The sequence below is a fragment of the Dipodomys merriami genome, unplaced genomic scaffold, assembly GCF_024711535.1.
Source record: "Dipodomys merriami isolate MVZ:Mamm:240054 unplaced genomic scaffold, mDipMer1.0.p SCAF_8, whole genome shotgun sequence".
Taxonomy (NCBI): Eukaryota; Metazoa; Chordata; class Mammalia; order Rodentia; family Heteromyidae; genus Dipodomys; species Dipodomys merriami.
The window spans coordinates 30,357,039-30,382,164 of NW_027206401.1; the positions used below are offsets into that span (position 1 = coordinate 30,357,039).

A 25,126-nucleotide genomic window follows, 5' to 3' on the forward strand; every position below is an offset into this window, starting at 1 on the left:
GGGACAGCACCCAGGCCCAGAGTTCAGGCCCCACGACCGGACCCCCCCCCAAAAAAAAGACTTCTCTATCTCATTAAAGCAAGGGTTTTGGGTACACATCTCCTTAGAAATTGCCATTTTGGCTCTGACAACACCTTACTAGATAAACTATTCCCTATTTTCTTTTTTTTTTTTGGTCTTGAACTCTGGGCTTGGGCGCTGTCCCTCAGCTCTTCAGCTCAAGCCGAGTGCTCCACTGCTTGAGCCACAGCACAACTTCTGGTTATCTAGTGGTTTCTTGGAGATAAGAGTCTCACGGACTTTCCTTGTCCAGGCTGGCTTTGAACCATGATCCTCAGATCTCAGCCTCCTTAGTAGCTAGGATTACAGGTATGAGCCACCAGTGCCCGGCCTATTTCCTATTTCAAATTCTAAGAAAAACCCTCTTATGTCTCAGAATTTTGAGAAATTTCCACAGTTATGTATGAACAAGCCCAATCTATTAAAGCACCTAAGATATGTCTACCTTTATCGTATTTGGAAGGTGTATTTTTTTCTTCAAGGGAACTTGACTACTTACACTGTCTGCATTTACCTTATACTGGGGATGCATTTTTGCTTTTGCATTTGCATCTGCTTTAATAAATCTCTGTTAAATCTCCTCTAAGTGTCTATCCTGACTTCTTTCTCCAGTGAGCTCAAGAACTGCCTTCATCTTTGTGGACAGTACCTTGTTCCTGGTGTTACCAGAGACTCAGCACAGCTATCTTCTCAAAATGATAGCAAGGTTTATTAGGCATATATTTTCAAGAGACTGAATGCTGAATGTCTCTAGGGTGAGAATGACAGAATTATTAACCTGTGGGGTTTGAGTATTTATTGAGATTGTCTATGACAAAACCTTTAGTTCCCTTTGCATATCCGTGGTGCTCATAGCTAACTGCTACTTATCCCTAGCCTCTCAATATCCTGGGGCCTCCACTGGAGCTTTGGCTCCACTCTGACGGCTTCATGCATTACTTTCTCAAGGTCAGTTTCACAGGATCATAAATCTGGCCTGGCCTCCCTGACCTTCCTCAGTAATACTGATGGAAGACTCTGGGACTCTGGGACTTAAATTCTGCATGGCAAGGAAACCACTATCACTAGAACCAGCACCCAGGTCTGCCAATAACTCAAACTCTGTTCAGACCCCTTGGATTGCAGCTGCAACAGCTTCAGAGTATCTGCTTGGAAAACCTTCCTTAGTTGCTGGAAATAGGCAGGTGTTGGGAGAGAAAAGGCTGTGTCTTTTCTAGGGAAAGTTTTTCAAATGAGTTTGCCAGTTTATTCAGTGGAGCCTGGGAAGGAAGGTGTGGTGTGGCTCCTCAGGCATCTTTCCCATTGTCCCAGTGCAAAACACTTGATGTCACCTTAAAGGTGGTAATCTCTTTAATACCTTTCACACCTTTCATCTCGTCCCTTATCTGGCCACCCCCAACTCTGTTCTGCTCTGCTTTGTACTCTATCATTAAACCTGGCACACACACACACACAAAAAAAACAGCCAATATAAACCATAGCAGCAAAGACCAAATGCTTTGGTGTCTTGAAATTTCCTCCACCAAATTAGTCTGTCATCTGAGAACTAAGTTTCTGGATATGGATGAAATGTAGATAACTTCTTTGCCTCATTTCCACCTGAAATTCTATTAACCCAATCTGCTTTCTACATTTCTACTGGCATTCTGGTTTTGAACTCTCACCAGAATTGCCCAGTAAGTTCTGCTTCTAGTACTTTAGGATTTATCTTCTCTAACAAGATCCTATCAATTGCTGCCTCCTGACTTTGGGCTTATGAAATGTCAGAATTTGAAGCAATAAGTTTCTTCTTTTACAAATTACAAAATCTCAGATATGATTTTAAGGAAAATAAAATGGTCAAAAGGAACTCAGGGCCATAAAGGAAATGCAAATCACAACAACTTTGAGATTCCATCTCATGCGAGTTAGATTGGCCATCAAGAATTCGAACAACAAATGTTGGCTGGGTTGTGGGAGGAAAAGGAAACATATTTCATGACTGGTGAGAATGTAAACTAGTACAACTTCTCTGGAAGAAAGTTTGGAAGTTCCTCAAAAAAGCGAATATAGAACTTCCTTGTTACCTAGCCATACCACTCCTAGGCGGGATACAGTAAAGACACCTGCATATCCATGTTCACTGCTGCACTATTCACAATAGCCAAGAGATGGAAAGGCCAAGATACGAGATGTGTGGATTCATAAAATACAGTGTATATACAGAGTGGAATAAGACTAAAATCATGTCATTTGCAGAGAAATGGATGTGCCTAGAACAAATCATGGTGAGGTAAGGCAAGTTCTGAGAGACAAATGTCACATGTTTTCTCTCATGTGTAGAAGCTAGATATAAAATATAACCAGACATGAATACTTATACAGGATTCTAGGCATTCCCACACAAACTAAAGGAATTAGTAGAACCAAATGATTCTGAGTGACTAACATTCATATTGGGGATCAAGAATGGTCATTCCCCCTTCTTTCCATTACTGCATCAATACTTTCATTTTGAGGATTTTTCTCTATTACATTATGTGCCATCTAATTTCTGTTCATTTCTTGCATGACAGACATTTAATCAAATCCCAGACAATCTACACCTCTGCTTTTCAACTTTTGATTTAATTAGTGCTATGGAAAGAAGTTGGAACATATTCTTTCTAATCCTAGTGAGAGTTCAGGAATTCATGCACCCAGGACTTTTAGCGCTGTGATGGTTCTTATTGTGTTGGTATGCCTATTTCTTAGCTAGTTTTCTTACACATAGAGGAAAAAAGTCTAGGTCAAATAGATATCTGCTCAATGTTCTGACCCAATTGCTTGCAACCAAAACCCTCCAACTTTCCATTAAATGAACTACTCACTCTTTATAGGTGTTTGTCTGACGCTGGAAATTCTGCACTTATTTGTAACATGTAAGTTTCACTGGCAAGACCGGCTTTCCCACCATTACCGTACACTCCAAGCCTGGAATCCAAAAACTTCAGCCTTGGCTACTGAATCTTAAAGTAAACACTCATATCAGTTTCCAACTTTCGCAGTCAGCTTTCAATAGCGGTGCATAAGAATTTAAGCACTGATTGTCAGAATTAATGGGCTTTTGTAACCCTCTAATATTAAGCATGTCTGACATGTCTGACCCTTAATTAGATAGCATTCAAGAAATGTTCAAGGAAGAAAATAGTAACATCTAAGAAGAATGGAGAAATAATGAACAAATCCCAATTTTAGGGGCATTTTAAAATATTAAATATTTCTTGCTAATTGACATTTTATTTCAAGGACACTGGAAAAACCATTATGCGAACAGATGTTCTGAGGTGGTAACTTTTTTTGAAAAAACAATTTACTAAAGAAAGAAGTCTTTTTCAAACTCAATGACTTATTGATATTAAGAAGGAAGCTCCAATAATCTTAGTATTTCTCTTACAGTTTCAAATGTTTTTTTTTCATAAAAAAGAATTTCTGTTCATGTATTTATCATGCTAGCTACTTCTGGTAGCATTAAAAGTTTGAAAATTTTCATGTTCCAAATAGTTCATCCAAATATTTCTAAAACATACTTCAGAATACTATTTTTGAAGTTTCCATGTATTTTTGGAGTGTGGGATGGAGGGGCGTGAGTTAGTTTGTTAGTTTCTGGCCACATAAGTTCATCTAACCTAAAAACATAGGTCATCTGACTTACAAACCTAGCAATGTTCTGTTTCTGAAATCTCAAGTTCAAAGCCCAGTTTGTGGACTTCAGTTATGTAACCTTCCAACTCACTCATTCAATGAATTCAACTTCACCATGACCTTCAGTATCCAGCTTCCTTAATAGGGTCATTTATTCCATCACAAATACCTGCTGAATGCTTACCATGAAATTCTAGGCACTGTGGATAAGATGTTTAGTAAAGCATGCTATTTCCTGTTTAGAAACAGAGACCAAAACTCTTGGAAAAGGAGAATATTCATTCTCATTTTGTGTTGAAACTATGGTATCTAAAACAGACACAAAGTGTGGGAAACAATAGGATATGTGTAGATGTTTTCATAATTAATGATCATTAGTTCTTTCCACCATTTCACTGAAAATTTTATTTCAAAGTTTCAGTGTACTACAACACAAGAACATACCAGACATGTAGTATAGAGTCTGATGATTTTAGTCTGTTTGTCTTAGCTTTGTGTCACAGATGAGTTCAATTCTCATCCACTTGCTTTTTAGCTTCCTTAAATCAACAGCTACCTATTTATACATGTTCCTTTCATGGTAAAAGGACTAAGTAGAAGAGGTAGCTCAGTACATTTTGATATCTGGTAGTGTTCTTTTGGTCACAAAAAGTCACATAGTCAGATCCAGAACCATAGGGAAAAGCAGTACATTGTGTCTAGTACAAGGTTATACAAGTCTAGAAAGTTGGTACAGAAAAATGAAAAAAACCTGTGAACAGTTATTCACCCACATGTTTCAATTTATCTCTTTGAGTTTAAGGTAAAGGCTAGAAGGAGATTGGAGAGGAACACAAGTCCATGTCATGGATTACACTGTTGTGGACATCAAAGAAATTTGGATATTATTCTAGTTGTGGTGGGAAATTGAGGCTTTGGGTAGTATAGTAATCTAGTTGGTGCCTTGGTTCAGTAGTCTTAGGAAGTGAATTGACCCTCTTGTTCTCTTATAGCTAACTCTACATATAGTCAGTTGTGAGACTCTAGGTCCTTCAAAACCTCCAAAATCAAACAGCTAAAAGACAAAGCTTGTAACTTCTGGTTACTTTCAATAAACTTCACTCTGCTGCATCATTGTGATGAAAGATATCCTACCTTCCAGCAGCAAATCTGTGGTAACTTCCTTGAGAACCTCACTGCTTGACCAGTGTTAGTGCAAAGTTGCCTGCTTGTCACCTGTTCTTTGTGATTTGTTCTGAGTCCAGGCCTACCCAAAGAGGACTTAGTTACTGATTGATGAAGCATTAATGCAGCATCATTAATATGTTTCTCTAGCTAGGGAGATAGAATAGAAAACATTATAGTTCTTCCTATAGAATTAAAGGGATGATGGGTTCTTTGTGGGTCCTGCTGTCACTTATCCCTAAAAGAAAGGTCCACAGCTCACTGCAGTTGACAAATTTCCAATTCTCCTTAGATTTTAAACTCTTATTCCTCAAACCTTGACTAGATGAGAACTTACTACTGCTTATATTTACTGAGCTCCTCGTTCAGGAAACAAACAAAAAGACCACCACCACCAAAAATACTACCAAAAATGAATTCAAATTTGGGTTGAAAAAGGTGTGTATTTCTCATTTGTCCTTAGGAATTCAAGTGACAAGACCCAAGTGCCAGGATATTGACAGTAATGAGCAATAATTCAGAAAAGAGACACGTATCGCTAGAGTCACAAACCTCAAATGCCCCAAACATTTATTTCTTTTAAAAATAGTCCCTTTTTGCATTTTTTTGGTCATAAGACTTATAGCTGTCATTTTTAGTTTGGTTTCTTTCCCATTTGTGTTCATGAGAAAATAAAAAGAAACTGCAAAACACAAGCGCTCTCCATTTACATGCTCAGATGAAAGGCTCTAGTCTCAAACCCAGTAATATCGACAGCTCTGACAGATCCTTTTCTGACTTGAACAGTCAAAAATGGCTGCATAGAGTCACTACCAGTCAAAACAACTCCTTTTTATAAGTGAAAAATAATGAGGAAGAAACAAATGGAAAGTCTTTGGAATCCAACTGAGTGTCACAAAGATCATTCTAAATTTAAGAATTGATATTTTATCTATTAATTTCCATTCTGAAATTTTCAAAATAAGTCTCAGAGAAATTTGTTTCATAGGCAACTAATAAGAGCTTTGAATAGAAAGCTGAGACGTTTCTTGTATTGGCACTTAAAAAAAGTATTTAATTCAAATTTTTCCTACTGTGGCTGATAACCTGAGTTTCAACTCCATTCTTGCTTTTCCTGGCACAAGACTCAGAACTTGATTTTAACGTCTGTGCTTCCTTTTCTCAGTTCTTTCTCCTCCATTGTCATGTTCCTAAAATAGAACTCATTTTTCACTCACAGGGATACTTTATGGCATAAAAACAGAAAGTAAGAAGCTAAGAACTTACAATTTTGTGTGTGTGTGTGTGTGTGTGTGTGTGTGTGTCAGTCGTGGGGCTTGAACTTTGGGCTTGGGTGCTGTCCCTGAGCTCTTCAGCTCAAGGCGAGTGCTCTACTGCTTGAACCACAGCCACACTTCCAGTTTTCCAGTGGCTTATTGGAGATAAGAGTCTCATGGAGTTTCCTGTCTGGGCTGGCTTTGAACTGTAGTCCTCAGATCTCAGCCTCCTGAGTAGCTAGGATTATAGGTGTAAGCCACCTGCACCTGGCTAGAACTTACAATTTTTAAGATTCAGGAAACTGACTGAGTTACATTTCTGTGAAAACACCAAATTGGCTATTTAAGAACGATTTTTACAAGTCATCCCTTGATGGGATATTTCACATTCTAGTGAGATACGCTGGCAACCTGTAGCAAGACTTATTTCTCAAGTTTGATTTGTTTGGGAAAAAAAGATATTGAAATAGTCTAAGAAGTACTGATATTCAGCAGAGTTCATTTTTCCACCTCTGTAAGTAAATTGATTACAAGTTATTCCCTTAAAAATTCAATTTCCCTTTTTATGTACAAAGTTCTCTAACATCCTTGCTTTGTCCTCTGTTCTCCAAAATGCTATTGTACCATTGGGGAGCTAATAAATGGCTAATTGCTGAGTCAACCTGGAAAAATATGCGTTTTTAACAAGCTGATTTTTTGACCTACATTTTCCCCTGGCTGACATTAAATTTACTTTAACAGAAGATAGCAGGAATGATATTTATGGTGAATAAGTTACTATTTGACAAGATAAATAAACTACCTTCTTAATCCTTCATCTAACAACAACAACAACAAGCTATTTAGCAGAGTATCAGTGACTCAGGCCTATACTCCTAATTACCCAGGGGGCTGAGATTAGGAGGACTGATGTTTGAGATCAACTGAGATAGAAAAATTGGCTAGATTCCATTTCCAAAATGTCCAGCAAAAAGCAGGACTGGAAGTATGATTCGAATAGTAGACCATTAGCCTAGAAGTGTCAAAGTTCTATGTTTAAATTCCAGTACAACATTCTCATAGTTGACTACGTTGCATGCAAAATCAAACAAAGCACTGCAGTATAATTTTCAAATTAATGAATATAAATTTGTATTTTTTGATATATTTTCAACTATTAGCTTACAGAAATTAATCTTCAAGTTAGTCCTGGGTTTCCAATGATAGAACAATTTTCTAACAGTGATTCATTTGTTTACATCTGATTCCCACTGTCTCCTTCATTTTACCAAAGGGAAGTATTCCTGGAGCTGCAGGAGATTGAACTCATTGTGATGTCCCAATGAAGAAAGAAGATAAAGACCAAATAGAGTATGTGGCCTTTCTGCCCCTTGTTTCTCTGAACTCCCCTTTTATCTTTCATGAAATACATGGAGACAGATTTGAGAAAGAAAATCTATCTTCAAGGGTCAGTTTGGAATAAACCTAATTCCTCCATCAATTTTTTCTTTTTCTTTTCTTTTCTTTTCTTTTTCTTTCTTTCTTTTTTTTTTTTTTTTTTTTTTTTTTTTTGCTCCATGGGTCTTTGGTAGAGCCGTAAACAGTACAAAACTCAGAACCTGGTAAAAGACTGACTCAGAAACCAAAAGTTTCTTGGCTGTAGGACAAATCTCACACCGGTAGGAGTCAGAATAAGGAAAATTGAGGTTTTGCAAGGAATTCTCTGATATCCTTCCTTTAATTTTACCTGCAGACTTCACATAATAATTTCTTACAAATTTGCAGTGTAAGCTCACCAGAGGAGACAACTGGTGATCACACCCCCACTGAATTGGTTACTATTGCAACAGAAGAGCTGCTTCCAAAAGCATGCTGTTCAGAGTCAGTTTGGTCAAAGACTTTGCTATAGACCAACAGTGTGACCTTGAGAGGACTAATGTGCTCCCTAGATTCTGTAGTGGTAAAATGCGGAATGTTGATAGAAAACAACTATTAGGGTCCTTATGAATTAATTATGAATGAATTAATTGTACATGAAAATACCTATTGAAGATCATCATGTTGAGTCTTGTTGAGTGAAATAAACCAAACTTCAAAAGCCAAATATCTAATATATTGCCACTCATGTGTGGATTATAGAACTAAAAGGATGACAATGATGATGATGATGATGATGATGATGATGATGATGATGATGATGATAGAAATAGTAATAGAATGGTATTTTCTAGGGAGGGTGGGGAAAAGAGGACATACTAAGAGGAAAAGAGGATTGGGTGGTTGAATTATGTTACTTACACTGTACAACTATCTATATACACTTATATGCATATGTTCATATAGGTATCTTTGCATAGGTTTGAATATAGCATAATGAAGCACAATAAATGCTATTTGAAAAATTGTGTAGGAAGAAAGGGTGAAAATATTGTATATTGTAATATATGAAATACAAATAAAAATAAACACATGTTAAGCAGGGCAAGGGTGACTCACACCTGTAATCCTGTCTACACAGGAGGCTGTGACCTGGGATCTGAAGTTTGAAGCTAACTGCAGGCAGGAAAGTCCTTAAGACTCTCATCTTCAATTAACTACCAGAAAACCAAAAATTAGGCTGTGGCTCAAGAGGTAGAGCACAAGCTCTGGGATAGCACACACACACGTGCACAGCACATACACACACACAATCCTAAAACATGAAAATAAAATATTGTTTATAATAAATCAACAAATAAGTTTCTCTTAGGTCTGTAAACCATCCTAACAAAGGAATAAAGCCTAAAGAATAAGTCATTGAAACCCCATTTGTAGCCAGTGGGTAAGAAAGCCTGGGGTCAGAATGGGGCAGCCTTTGAACTGAGCCCTTAACTTTTGGAATCCATCAGCACATCTAGGTAAATGGTGCCAGCACTGAATTGAACTAGAAGTTGCCAACCAAAAGTTTGTGACTGCTGTTGAATGGATTGCTTGCTTGACCTGGGAAAAATCCCTCCCTTCCCCCCACATCTTGAAATGACTGAACTGACTCCTGCTATGAGAATAAAGAAGAGCTATGTTAATTTCTTCTCTGCTGTGAGAATAAAGAACTATGTTAATTTCTTCTCTGGTCCTCAGGTCAGGCATGTAGGAAACCACTTTTCAAAACTAACTCCTTACAATTACTAGGTTAAATAGCATACTACTCTGTGGGAAAATCCTGTGAGAACTTATTTTACTTTTTTACATTTTAATGACTTAATGCATAAATTTTAGGGCAGTGGAATGGATGTTTTGATACGTTTCCTTTGATATGCTTATGATTACTACAGTGAAATCAATTAATATGCCAATCATCTTATATATGATAAGCTGATGAAATACAATATAACATTAACTACCATTAATTCTATACCTAATGCTGTACATTAGGTCTCTAATATATAATAACCTTTGACCTATGTCTTATCATTTTCTTTTCTTCACTTGGTGACCAATGTTTTACCCTATTTCTATGTATTGACTTATTTTCTTCAGATTCTACTTGTAAGTTAGATCACATGTTATTTTATTATTTGGCTTTTATCCCTGTGTATCTCATATCATGGGTATTGATGTATTGGTATTGATGCAAATAAGATCATAACCTTAAAAGTAATTACTGTTATTATAAAGGTGATGTACATAGTGGTGACAGTTACATAAGTTAGAATATATTACTTTTTGGACAATATCACTTCTTTCCTTGCTTTTTCTCAGTTTATCCCTCTTATTTCTACCCACCAGCTGTATAGTTCATTTTCAACGTGGTGTCCACTGAGTAGCATTGTTGCATTTGTTTAGGTATTGTCCCTCCATTTCCATGCCTCCCCTTTTACTCTCCAAGATATATAAAAGAACAAACAGGATAAAGAGAAAACAAAACAAAGACAGTAAGAAAGGGAAAGTTTTGTTTTCATTTCCTGCAGTTTATTTCAATAAATATTATTTTGTATGATCAGATACACTTAGGCATTGTGCCTTTTTGTTCCTGTCCTAAGAATAAAGGATAAGTTTATTTAAAGACTAAATAATATTTCCTTTTCTTTCATATATATCTCTGTCTTTACTCAATAATACATCAACAGACATTTTAGCTGTTTCTTGGTTTTAGGAGACACTCTATTTGAATGTACTTTTGAATCGCAGGAGATAAGTTTTTCAGTTTAGGAGTGCTTAGAAATTCTCTTTAGCAGAATAAACTATGGTTGTTAAAAGAGCAGCTTAGCTTTTCAATGAACAAACATTCCAGCTGAAATAACAAATAGGCCTCCCCCCACCCTAAAAGAATAGTTATCAACTTAGACTTCCATTCTCCTTTTCTTATTAATCTTGAAATACAGACTTGTTACCCAAGTTTGTCTTACTGTCTTTGTTGGGAGAATTGGTACAAATTACCTATTCTGACACGCCTCCAGGCGGAATTACTTTTTCTGTATAAACCTATTAAACTAGATAAGGGAAACTATCTACATAGTTTTAAGCTGCTGAAACTGAGTTCAATTTCTTAAGGCCTATTTGTTTAACAGAAAAATTGTGACTTAATTAGGAAAGCCCTTTTACAAACATAAAAACTATTTGAAACTATACAGTCCTAAAGAATTCAGACAAATATTGGGAAAGAACTCATTTGAAGAGTTTAAAAGCCAAGTTCATTTTCAGTTCGATTTCAATATTTACATTATTACTATTATAACTCATGTCAAGGACCTGGTGTAATATGCTTATGTAAACAAAATAGACAAAACCATTTTTTCTAATGAAAGTTAGTGAGAAATGTGGAAAAAACATAAAACTGAATGTGGAATGGGGTGAGCAGATCTTACTGTAGTTCCTGGCATGTAGTAACATGCTGAGATACTGTTTCTAATACTGTACAGAGTAATGTCCAAACAGCTCACAACTTCTAGATCTCATTGGGGTCACGTCTCCTTCAGCTTAATTTATGGAATGAGCTGCCTTGTACAAGCAGATTAGGTAATGGGGATTTTATGTGTACTCATACATTTTGATCTTGGAACTTTTACTTTTTGAAAACTTGGTTCAAAATACATGGTGTGACCTAAATATATTTATAACGCTCTCTCTGTCTCTCTCTCTGTCTCTCTCTCTCTCTCTCTGTCTCTGTCTCTTTCTCTTTATATATATATATATATATATATATATATATATATATATTTAAATTTTTATGTTGAAATCTTATCCCACAAGTGAATGCTGTTCCTTTCAAAAGATTAAAACCCTCACAAGTGCCATTGGCACCACCTTATAAAAGAGGCCCAGAAAACTATCTTGCTTCTTTTCTACCATGTGAGGAGATAGAGCTAAAGTGGTAGAATGCTCTAGAGTTCTCAGCAGACACTGAATCTATTGGTTATTTGATCTTTGACTTCAGTCTCCAAAGCTATGTGGAGAAAATAAAATTTCTGTTGTTTTATAAGCTATCCAGCTGTTGCTGTGTTTTGTTAGTCTGGACAGACTAAAATAACATGAGAGAATATGCTCTTTAGTGTATAGATAGCACAGATCTTCCTTTGGCTCAGAAAGCAGCAAATATTCCCTCAGGCCCTGCAGTACAGGAGAAAATATGTACCTGCTATTCTTCAAGGGACTCTCAATCTTCAATCAATACACAAAAGGGAGGGACACACATAAAAGTTGAGGATTTTACTGAGATGAGATTATACTTTAAAGATTGTAGTAAGGCAATTTTCATGTATGGTTTCAAGGAAAATGGAAAAGAACCAATTAGTCCTTATTCCATCTCAAACTGTATTCTGAATTGGGAACATATGATTTGATTTAGATATTAGGCACTGAGGGGAGGAAGAATGTTTTTACTTATATATGGGAGAGTTATGCTGGTAGGACAAGAAGCTGCCTAGGGAGAAAATATAAACAATGTGTTTGTACTCAGATGTGCAGAATAGTCATCTCTTTCTTTGTCCTTTTTAATATCTTCTGGCAATAACGCTCTTCTCTTTGGGCAACTATACTACACCCCCACCTGTATTTTGCGGGCAGCTGGTGAAGCTGCAAACCATTGTGCTAAACCTCTTATGTCACAGGATTTTGGATATTTTTGTACCAGTCCTGGGCTTGAATTAGTGCCTGAGACTGTCCCTAAGCTTTTATGTTCAAGGATAGAAAACTACCACTGTGAGCCACACCATCATTTCCTGCCTTTTAGTAGTTAATTGGAGTAATAGTCTCACTGGCTTCCCTGACTAGGCTGATGTTGAACTGTAATCCTCAGATCTCAGCCTCCTGAGTAGCTAGGATTACAAGCCATCAGCCATGGATAACTGGCCATAATTTTTGCTTTCCAGTGTTGGGGAAAGACAACCAACAATATTGGTTGATCTATATGAACTTGGCCTATCCATAGCTATGCAAAAAAGTTGTCATGAAGATTCTCTTTATAAAATGGGAGAAAATTAAAGAAAATATAGACAGAAACAAAACTTTAAAAATGGAGACAGTACTGGCTACATTATGTTGCTACTTTCAAAGATACACAAAAGCACCTACTTCCTTTCAGGATTCAAAGTAGACAGAAGGGATTTGGGTTTATGTTAAATGGATTCTTGCTTAAATCCAGGAAGACTGAATCAGAGGGAGGTGAAAAAAATCTAACAAGGTGCAAAAAGAGCAGGATTGAGATCCTAGTCCAGGCTTTCCAATTATGTAAATATGGATATGTTACTTAGTTCTTCCAGGTCTCCGTTCTCTCCTTTATAAATGTAAAGCTAGCCTCAGCTGTTTCTATGATCCTTAAGATTGTAAATGTCCATGTCCTAGACATCTCTATGCTAATCACATTTTAAAATGAGTGCCTGATCTGTGAATCGGTAGGTGCTTAATAATTTTCTTGATAATAACATTTTATTTTTCATTTTCTAACCTCTGCTGAAAGCTTTCTGCTTTAAAAAAATACGATGCTGCTAGATTAACCCGATGGAATGTAAATGTAATCAGTGACTAAATCAAACGTGCCTGTAGTCCACAACATTCTCAAAGCAAAACAAAATGATAGATCTTCCTAATTTGAACCAGCTGATGTAAGTGCTGATTTTTATAGAAAGAGTGAATTGTCAGAATTGATTGTCTCTGTAGATTATAATGCTGAGTACTTTTTTTTCCTTTTCTTTTTGGTGAAGAAAACAGCCCCTCCTCTAATTTAGAGGTCCTTGTAGTCTGTCTTGGTGACGTTTCTGCTGTCTTTTCAGTAAGGTCTTCAGCCTCTTAGTCCCTCCAATCCATTTCTGCAGTCTTAGGATACTTAGGTTCAATGCAAGGGCAAACGGTAGTGGCTACATGGACTGTGGTGTTTCAGAAGGGTGTATAGTAAAGATCATGAGCCTGGGGAAGTTGACTCCTGTAATTTTTTATTCTAAATGGTATTTGTCTTTTAATAGGAACTTTCCAAATTCAATTTCCAGATTATAGGATTGAGCCTTTGATTTGTGTATGGCAGGCTTCCCCACTGGGTGATAGTATTTGGAATCAAGGTGATTTTTTTCATTATTCTTTATTCTTCCATGTGTTCTCTCTACAGACTGTGTCAATGCAGCATGGACTGGATTTATATCCCCAGTGTCTTTCACAACTCCAATTAATTCCCAGCATAAAACACCACTTGCATTACTTTGAAATTCTATTCTAAACTTAGAGCCCATGGTTTCTGTGTGGGATGTAGAGTTGACAAAACACATACTTTTTTCCTAATGCAAATCCTACATGCATTAACTTTCAGGTAGTCAGGCTGACACTGTCGGGGGCGTGCGGGACAGAGAATAACTCCTGCTAAATAAAAGGGTTCAGGGTGAAGAAAGAGGAGTGAATCTATTTTGTTAAATGGAATTTTTTAAAGACATGGAGCCATTTGCTTTGTTTTAAAGGGACTGTGAATAAAAGTAAACTATTAAGTAGGATGGAACCCACAGTAGGAAGTCAAGGAAAGAAGACCATCTGACAGCTGTGACAACATTTATTAATAATATACAAGGTAATTATGATATTGAAAATGGAAACTTCTGTCTTCAAATGAATAATGAATAGCAAAAGCAGACTTGGCTTTAAGGTGAAATGTGATTTTCATGAGGATGGAAACATTTAACATTTATACAGCAGTTCAATTCTCAAAGTCATGTATCAGTGACAACTGTAAAATACATTCTCAACTTGAATTGAAATACTTTTTATAGGTCCATTCTGGAGATAATATACTCCCCTCCCCCCCAAAAAAAAGAGTGAGGAGAATTGAATAAAGAAGTGCTTAAACACTGTTTAAATAGGGATACAGTTGACTCATTGTAACAATGAGATGTAGAAGACACAATGTTGAAAATGAACTTTACAATTTCCCCCGGGGAGGGGGGAGGGAAGGAGAGGATAGGAGGGGAAAAACAAAGGATGAGGCATCAATGCTCAATAGGAAATGTACTCATTGCCTTACTCATGTAACTGTAACCCCTCTATACAGTATTTTTACAATAAAATTGTATATAAAAAAAGGAAGGCAAATACCCATAAACCCAATCATTTGACAGGATATTATTCTTGGAAATTATAACTTGGTTCTTAATACATATCACTGCTCATAGGATGGCTCAAGTCTTCATGTGTTTAGAAGTTAAAGGTAATCGACATTCTGAATGCACAAACTTGATTTATAAATATGCACTGTAATCCTTAAGCACTACTTCAAATAAAAACCCTTTAGATCATCTCAGATCTGCCCAGATCATTTTATATCCTGCCTCATCTGAAATTTTGCTATAATTTTTCTTGAAAACCACACTTGCTTTAAGATTTCAGGGAAACCATCTACTTCCTTGCTCTTTATGCTGAACCTGCTAACTAGTATGTTGATTGATGGTTTGTACCCAGTAAATGACAGGGAATTTCAGGGAAGAAAAGATCCACTTTAGCTTAGGGTTTTGAATGTTTCAGGGCAAGTCTTCGGTTCTATTAGTTCAGAGTTTGCAGAGAGGCCAAACATGGTGAGAAGAGCAGAGGCAGAGGCAGAGGCAGAGATGGAGGGACGGAAAAGGGGGAAAGACATTTAGGAACAAGTAAAACTTAGAAGGCATGTTTCTAGTGATCTACTTCTGCAGTTAGGATACGCCTACCAAAGTTTCCAGAACTCCCTAAAACACCAGTAGCTAGGGATCAAGTGCTAAACACATGTGCTGGTGGGGACATTTCATGTCAAACCATTATTTATATATATATATATATATATTTATATATATATATATTTTTTTTGTATATATATATATATTTTTTTGTATATATATATATATTTTGTATATATATATATATTTTTTTTTTGTAGCTATATATATATATATATAGCGACAAAAATCCCAACACAGAATTCAGCCCCTATGGTGGACATGCCAATCCTAGTAATGGGATTTATATAGAGTATCAGTCATCCGTCAGCACTGAGTGCCAGAAGGATGGAATAAAGCTTTCATCCTAGAAATGAAGCAAGAGTGACCTCCATCATTTCTACATTTGATCCACACAGCTTTGTAAAGCCTTTAGCTTTCTGCGGACTGGAGTGGTAATAGGCAGATGGGAGCTACATCAAGGTGGCTGAACTGTTATCATCCTGGATCTTTACATGACTCCTCAGAGAATAGCTGGACCACTACCTGAGCAATCTCCTTGCATGGTCCATTTTATTTGGGAAATATATTCAGAGGTCTTTTGGTTTTGCTTCTTGTATCACCATAGCTAATACTTCTAAATTTGTTACTAGATATTTAAATTGTCTAAGCCCAGATAGCCTTTTACCTGCCTTCTGTAATCCTTGTGAAATTGCTGCTTAATTTACCTTTAAAGATCATTTTCCCTTTCTTACTGGGGTTTGAACTGAGAATGCTGCTATTGCTAGGTAGGCAATCTACTTACTCCGCATATCCAACATAGCCTCCCAAGAAGCTAGTTTTAGAAACTTGAACCATCAGGCCTATTGTTTCTCCTTTGCTTTTAAAAACAGCTTCATTAAGTAGTATTTGAGGCTCCTTCTTCATAACTCTGTATTTGGTTCATGATGTATCTGTTTTCACTGAACTTATTTTAAAAGAACAGATAAAGCTACTTTTCTATTGAATCCAGTTTCTTTAAAATACAAATATGAACAATAAAAATATATTCCTAATTAAAAACTTTGTCATCTTAAATTAGGATTGAGACTAAACAATTTTGCATGACCTTTTGTTCTTTAAAAAATTTTCATGTTTCCATTTTGTAGCTTTGGAAAATCTGTCCTTAATCAACAACTTAAGGATGAAGAATGTCTGGTCCCCACCTGATTTTTTGGTACTTGATAGACTTCTTGCTGGCTTCTCCAACTCCACCTGTTCTTATTAATTTTGTGTGGTAGCCACTTGAATGCTGCTACAATTATCCAACAGATCCTTGACAGAGAAAAAGTTTCATCATTCCTGAGTCATAATCAAGTTCTCATATATTAAGATTCAATATTTCCTTATTTTTAATGTTATTCTGTTAAAACTCCTTCTCTGTCCCTCCATCCCTAATGCTTAATTTCCTCATTCTACTTTTATATTACAATTGTTGATCTACTTTTTTTTACTCTTATCAGACTTATCTCTTAACACACAGAGTTCTATTCATCTTTGCATAAGATATAATCTAGCTCAGTGCCCATAAAAATATAATATATATTTATTAAACACTGGAATTCAGTAGTAGACATTATTTCTTTATTGGTTAGTAAGCTCATAAATTTGGTAACTAGCTGGTATTCACTAAGGATACACTATCTAGGTTGAATGAACTTCACTGCTGATAATGTAAAACATCACAGGTAAAGAAAGAACGATGTTGTAAAGTTTTTTCAACATAAGTAAATGAAAATACACATTTGAAAGGGAAAACTACCTGAGTCAGTAAACAGATATTTTCTTTTATTAGAAAAGAATTTTCTAAGAATTAGAAAAACTTAAGTCATAAATTACATTGGATACAAACCATAAATTCCTGCTGATGGTCATTTGTAGTGGTATGTAGACTACAAAGCTCAATTGTGAGCACTATAGAAGCTACCTACTAAAGGACATTGTGGATATTCATAAAGAGAGCAGTGGTAGTGAACAGAGGCCAGCTTTTCAGAGAATGCAATCAAATGTTAAGAAGGAAGGGGTACCCACTGTCTTTAGTAACTGAGGAATAGATTGACCCAGGCTGGGTTGTAAGAGAATGTTTGACAATGGCAGATGTGTGTGGGGAAAGATGACTGATACTGGAGACCAAGCTATTCATGAGTCAGAGTCAAAGAGAGGAAAGTTCTTAATTGCTCTGGAATGCCTTCTGAAATCTGAAACGACCTGGATTACGCAGTTTCTAAATAATCAGAGACAAGCCAAACCTATGGAATGACTTTCAACCTTTGACTAAAGAAGTGAGCTCAAGCCAGTTCAGGAAAATAGTAAGAGCAGAAGGAGATTTTCTGTAACAAAAATAGAACAACAACAATAAAAACAATTTAAATGGAAGTGAACAGAGTGCTCTGATGAAGTAAGATAAATGAACTAGCAGTTCAAATGAGCGTTTGTTGTGATTTTGAACACAGAGTTTATGAAAGATAAGCTTCAGAGCAATTTCTAGGTCCTGTGATGAGATTTCAGGGTCAAATGAAATCAAATACAATCAAAGGGACCTTAAGTTTACTTCTGATGTTAGCAGTTTCTCCTGTTTCTTCAGTTAATGTTTAAAAAGCCAATATTTACTCTGTTCAAGTATAGATTGTTTTTGTTTTCACCTAAAAGCTAAAAATAGCCACTTTTGTATATATCCTCTGGTAATCTACTTCAAATCCAGTGCTGAAAATTTATATTTGGTTAATTTCTAACATCACAGCACTTTGCCTTCCTTGACTATTATTAAAGCCATCCTGTTTGGTTTATTATGTTTTTCTTCAATTAAAATGAAACTGAAAACTTAGGTTCACATAGAAATAATGCCAATTATAATATTAATATCCAAAGAAAGTGTACTTTCTATTCTATCCCAAATGCATATTGTACTGTTTAAATGTACTAGAATGCATACTGTACAGAGTATTTTTATTATGTTATGCTCATTTATCACTAACATGAATATGAGCATCTGTACATTGAGAAGTGGACCTTGTAAATAACCTTGAAACTTGAATTTCTCTCAAATATTCAAAGTCCTTCAGAAAATAAGTGATGGATGTTCAATTGCTGCTTACTAACAATTAAATTCCTTCCCACTACTCCATAGAAAGGACATTGTGATACTGTACAAGACAGAGTATTACATTCTTAAATTTTTTTATATTAGTTTACATGTGGAAACCAAGAATAAAAAGTTTTCTGGTTACCTTCTGAATATTTTTACATTGTGAAACTCATTGTGAGTAAAATTTTATTTATAACCAAATAGAGTATAGGCCTTATTGATTGTTAGTTTATTGCAATAGCAGCCAGGCTAAAAACTACTCTAAGTAACAATATTTTTATTGACACATTTCAGTATTTAGATCACTAAGTGAAATCACACTCGAGTTATCAGGTTGGAGAGAAATACTGGCCTACATGCAACATTTATTACTAGAAAAAATACTTACAGTTTATCATTCACTTATGCATATTAGATTAGTTATTGTTGTCCTGGTTTTATAAATGCTCCTCTATGCAACTCTTTCATAAGTCCACCTGTACTACTAGTACAGAAATAGCTGTAAGAAGACATCAGAAACCATTTCTGAGAAGAAAGAACTGTCACACCTACCTGGTCATGGTAGATATGTCCAAATGAGCTAGGCTCCTCCCTTTAAGATGAAATGAGAAATGAGGAAAGGTATGCTCTTGGTTCAGTATACCTTGCTCTTTGAGCTTCCTGGTAAATGAGGTGTACCTACTTGGTAGGTTGCTTGATTCTGCAAAGTTTTGTAGAGTTCTATTTGGAATTCAAGATACATTGCATGGATTGGGTTTCAAAGTAGTTGCAAGAATTCTAATCACTTGTTAGAATGAGAAATATGCTGATTTCTTAATGCCTAATAAGATTCATCAACTCATCTATAAGATGAGTTTAAAAGAGGTTATTATTTCCAAACGTGATTGTCTAGAAAGCTTTTCTCTTCTTTCTTCTAGTATATGCAGCATGAAATTTAATGATTGTCAGCTGGAGAGAAACATCAATCCGTAGGAATTTAGTATTCGTGCTCTTTCTAGTTTTAGTTTTTATTGAATAATGGTTTGAAATTGAGTTTATCCCTCTAAATTAGATAATTTTATTTAGGCCTTGATCCATACAAAAGGTTTAATGAGGTACACACAATAATATTTCTTCAGTAATTACATGAAACACAAGAAAGGTCTAAATGAAGATGAAGAGCAGTATTTCTTTAAAATTGAAAGTACTATGTTGGAATGCTGGTTTTTAGAGGAAGGACATGTTTTGGGGAAAATAGTGAGATGAATTCTGCTTTTAGGGTAAGTTCTGCTCTAGGCCAAGTCAGACCACCAGAAGGCTGTTTTGAGGATTGTGGATCTTCTCATCTTGTTACTTAGCCTAATTTGTAGGGCTCTCTTTAACCTATAAATGATACTACGGTAGTATTGGCAACTTGGCCTCATCTCTGGGAAAAGGTGGTCAATTGACTCTGCTACCAATCCTAGGTACTGAACCTTTTATAAAAGCATGAATCTTACACAAATTATTTCTTCCTTTGTTAATTAAGAATATTTCATTACTTGGATGGGACTAGAACAAATCATTTTGAGCAAGGTAAGCCAAGAACAAAGAGACAAACAGCACATGGTCTCCCTGATATGTGGATGTTAAAGCCAAAATGCAAGGAGATATGACAAAGTAAACAGGACTTGAGAAACGGAGGACTTCCACTCATTTTGTCATATCATTACCAAATGACTCCATGTTCTTGACCATATATATGGCATATATATATATATATATATGTATATACATATATGTATATATGAACACATCTGAGGGAAGCTAGGAGGAGGACACAGAATCAGAGGGAAATGGGAAAACATACAACAGAGGGGCCCATCAGCTGCACTGGACATTGATGAAATATGAACTAAGCAACTCAAAGGCAGCGATGGGAAGGAGGGAATTGGAGGGAAAGAGGGAACAGATGACACTCACCAAAAGGAAAGAAATGTAAATATCACGTGATATGGAAAAAGTAGTTGTATTGCCAAAGCTCACAGAATTCACAAACTTTATAGACCATGATAATGACAGTTTGCTTTGTGAAAGTTAAAATGTGTTAATGACTTTAAGTATCACTATTCCACAATACTGTGAAATAGGTGAAATTTATGGAATCACCTAATCTCAATAAAATTATTTTTAACAATAATATTTCATCACTAATTTGTATATTTGAGCACTTGCTTTCGTGCCAGGAATTGGGGCATCATATAAAAGACAGTACTGACATGGAGGATGGCATTGTCAAGCAAATAGCTGTCTTATCCCTCTTCTTATCCTCACATTTTAAAATTATAGACACACCTTTGCTCTGTGATCTGTGAGGTACCATGCAAATTTATGATGTTCTGACAACCAAAGGCAGAAAGGCTAAAAGATGAAACTATAAGCACTTATTAGGTTGAGTGGGAAAATAAAATGAAAGTTAAGCATAGTCACCCCTTGATTAATTCACAGTCTGCCTAGAGTTTATGATTATCAATGCCCTTTGATTCTCCTTTTCCCTTCTAACCACCAACCATTGAATATTTCTCTACTCATTAACACCTGTCTAGGAGTGGGAAGGTGAAATGCTAATCAGCCAATTTGGCTAATTGTTAGCTGCTGCTGTGATATATTTTTTTATTTTTTAGGTTGAGGAGAAAAGTTGAGATCTTTTACTGAAATGTTGGCTGTGCTTTTCTACAATTTTCTTTCTTTCTTTGCACAGATAAAATCAAATACTTTGATTTTGGATAAGGTATAAAACAATAAAATCTTAATACTTTCCACCTCAAACATTGTGACATAGCATTACATTATGCATTGGCTCTTGGCTACTGTTCAGAAAATATTTGTCTCCTACCACATGACTACTTTAGGAGAAAGTTCTGGGATTTAATACTTTCAACCTTAAGTATAGACCTGTATAAATAACTGTACTTGCTAAGTGGATTTACACCAATAAGGAATCAACCTAAGAGAAAATTACTTCAGACTGCTCTCCTCTTTGCCTCTGGGAGACATTACTGGACCCTCCCCATCCAAATAAGGCAGAAAGGAATGTTCTGAGCATTAGGGCACTAAGAATAAATCTGTGCTACCACGGATAAGATTACTTTCAACTCTATTTCATGTTTTCTGACACAGACCATAAGGTCTGTAATTATCTTAGAGAAGCTGCGGGGGCTTACACAGAACTTTTTAGTTCCTTTGCCTTGTGTGTGTGTGTGTGTGTGTGTGTGTGTGTGTGTGTGGCCTTTTGGAGGTTGAAGTGTGTGTGTGTGTGTGTGTGTGTGTGTGTGTGTGTGTGTGTGTGTGTGTGTGTGTGTGTTCCCCTAGAGTGCCAGGAAAAAAAAGTGCTGAAGAGTCCTAGGGAGATGAGGCTATTTTTGTTCGAAGCTGATACTTCTAGCTGAGCCACAAGTGCTTCTTGGGAAGGGCTGAGGTTGTTTCCAGGGGGAGAACTCTGCAGAGAAGAGGCAAAGTTCAACAGGACAACAAAGAAGCAGCAGAAACAGCCAGAAAATAATAATAATAATAACGAAGAGCCCTCCTCACATTTTCACACAGAACCCTCTACCAGAGTTCTCAAATCCTAAAGTACTTCGCAAAGTGCCACTTGACAGGAACTTTTCACCCGACTCAATTTCTACGACCACCATGACTGAGATCACTGCTGAAGGTACTGCAACCATTTTCCAATAGACTCACGCAGGGGGGATAGTGTATCACTGGCAGCCGCAGGGACTGCCTTGCTTCCACTGAAAATGTTGCTTTCAGGTAATTATCTTGTTTAGTGATTCTACACAGGAGCTTGGAAGTGAATTCGGGAGCTGAAAGACTGTTAGATCAGTATGTTGGGGGAGCAAGAAGAGATTTGTCTGAAATTTTGCTGTGGAAACTGTTCTCTGCTATAGCCAAGGCTCCACTGGTTAACAGCTGTCACTCACATCTATAAATAGCTATGGTCACGAAACACGATGGCTGATTTCTTTGCTAGTAAAGGTGGTAAGACTTGCTACAGATAGAGGTTGTCATAAACTCAAAATATTACATTATATGTAAACTTCAAAATATGACTGTGAGCAATTTTGCTTTATTGCTAGAGATATCTTAATTAAGTTGGTCTTTCTTTCTCAGATGCATACATATATAAAAATAACATGTGTACATGAGGTTTATTTGCAACTGATAATGCTCTGATAAAAATTCTACCTGTTACTATTATTTATGCATACTCAGAGACAATGTCGGCAAATTTACAAACTTGCCAGTCCACCTAGAAAATAATGCATTTAAGTGATACAATTCTCATTCTTTATATAAACTCATATCTCTTTTTTTGTTCTCCAAATGGTGAAATCAGTAAAATTTCTTTTTTAGTACTAATACTGAAAAGCTGAAGCACATAATTTTTAAATTACTTAATCAGAGTAACAAATCATGTTATACAGATATTCACATGTACTTTATTATTTTTTGCAATAAGGGAATGTTTAAAAATAAAATATTTCAAATGCAGCAATACTCTGGTTCTAATTGTGATAAAAATTTGAGAAGTGGATCTAAAATTTGTTTCTGACAGCTGTAAGCAAAACAAGACAGGTGGTACTTTTGACAACTTCCAAGTTTAATGCTGTGCTGGTTTGTTTTTAATCAGACAACTGAAAAACAGAATATGTGAATTTTGTCTTTTGGGGTGGAAATTAGTGTGGCTCCTGAGTAATTTCTATTATAGAATTTTAGTCAATACTTACAAGAAACATTACTTTTTTATGTAGTTTCTGTGAAGAAATTAGTTTGGCACTGTAACTTAGTAACACTGATTACTGTGAAATTTGTATATGTTAGGCATTTTGTTTAGAACCTGATGTATATTTATTTAAGTTTCACATGACTCAACTAAATAAAATTATTATCTCTATTTAACAAAACAAGAAACCATAACATAGATGTTCTGTGACTTATTCAAGGCTACAGCCCAGTCAATATTTGAAGCCCATTCTTTAAATTTAGTGTTCCTTTTTTTCTGAAGGGGAATATCAAGTTTCTCTTTAGCAATTTTAGTTCAGAACTTATAAACTATTTGCAAATAGTATTTTTTCTTGTTCTTCAGATATTCTGTGTGGGTGGCCTTTCGTTTATCTTGAAGAGAGCTGTCTATAAACATTTCTTGCTTATCCCTGCACAAGTTATTAAGATACCTATGAGCATGCTTCCTTACCTCGGTGCACGTCATGAATAGCCAGCTGATTCAAGAGGTCAGTTGGCCAAAATATTTTTGGCTTGCCTATGTATTATACTCTGAAGACCTTTGCATTTGATCTATAAAACATTTCATGAGTAATTTCCTGACTTAAGAATGGAATTTTTGTTTAAAGGGTCATTGAAGATTTTTAGGAGTGACTCATTTAAACACCACCAAAATTAACAATGCTAAAAATAAAAACATCATCTAATAAGTAAATGGTGATTATTTCCCACTTCTCGGTCTTCATAATGTGTAGAGTTGATGCAATTTGATCATCTATGATACATTTATTCCATTTCTGAAATGATTTGTCAATTATACTTCTCAGATGAAATTTAGATAGCTCAATGACTTGATATTTTAATGTCGGTACAATAGTCATGCTCTGTGGATATACAAAGGTTAGAGCAGATTCTTGTACTACCCACATTTTATTTTTACTTTGTGATTCACATTTTGTGCCTTACCTGCAATAAAAGGTACAGTTTTGTGCCAAATCTTGGTACAGGCTATTTCCTCAGCCTGACATAGTGTTTCTTTTCATCTGCTTATTTCTTTGGTCACTACCTTTAGAGAAATCACTGAAATGAAAGCTCTTCATCAGTTGTCCTGTGCTTTTCCCATTCATTTATCACCAAACAGCAAAAAGTGTGTAGTACTAAAGCAAGTAAGAGCTAGAGGAGCACCTTGGAAGTCCAGGCTCACATTGTTTCTATGGCTCTTCCATGGCTGTTGGTAATTGCCTGTGGATTTTTTGTAATTCATGTCTTATCCCAGTCCTTATTCGACTAAAGTCCCTGATGTATCTATAAACTTTTCCAAGCCTTACCTGTGGGTTTCTACTGCATATTTTAAGCTGGATTATTTCCTCTGATGGAAGAAAGGAAATAATACTAGACATAGAACTATGTTTTCTGTACTGTGCAATGGGTAAACTACAACTAGGACACAGTTAAACCCCAAAGATTTTAGGGTAACAACACTGTTGATTCTGGTCATCTCAAATTAACAAAGATAATTAAAATGACAATAACAATAGCAACTCATATCTACTTTGAAGACTTCAAATATTAATTAATTATTTAATGCTCCCAGAATCTAAAGTAGATACTCTTATCCTGAGTATTTACAGAATTTGAAGCCAAGATTTAGAGAGGTTTAGTAATGTACGTGAATTCCCATAGCTGAGATTCACATCTAGGCCTCAACGTGTGAGAAATATAGTTACGTTAGTGTCACTGGGTGGTTGTTGCTTTCCTACAGTAGGCCCCATGCTACATTGGGTAAGTTAGATCAGGCCCCAAGACTGGATTAGACTCAAACAGGACTCAGGGCTGGGACTATCAATATCTCTCAATTCTTATTCCAGAAACCCCATTATTCTTAAGTGACAAAATCAATTTCTCTATCAGAGAGAGGTTCATGCAAACTTTCAACCACTTTAATAAATGTGTCTATTGAAATTTCTACTTAACAGCAAATAGAACTATGCAAAAGTACC

At 35.9% G+C, this 25,126-nt stretch overlaps 1 protein-coding gene across 1 annotated transcript in view; it reads left to right on the forward strand.

The window, feature by feature from the left end:
• Window positions 1–21,622: 21,622 nt before the first annotated feature.
• LOC138819101 (triadin-like) overlaps window positions 21,623–25,126 on the forward strand; it is a 97,658-nt gene continuing 94,154 nt past the window's right edge. Inside the window, exon 1 of the mRNA XM_070010369.1 lies at window positions 21,623–22,056. Within this exon, the coding sequence (XP_069866470.1) occupies window positions 22,035–22,056 (22 nt within the window). The 5' untranslated portion in view covers window positions 21,623–22,034. The remainder of the gene's footprint in view (window positions 22,057–25,126) is intronic.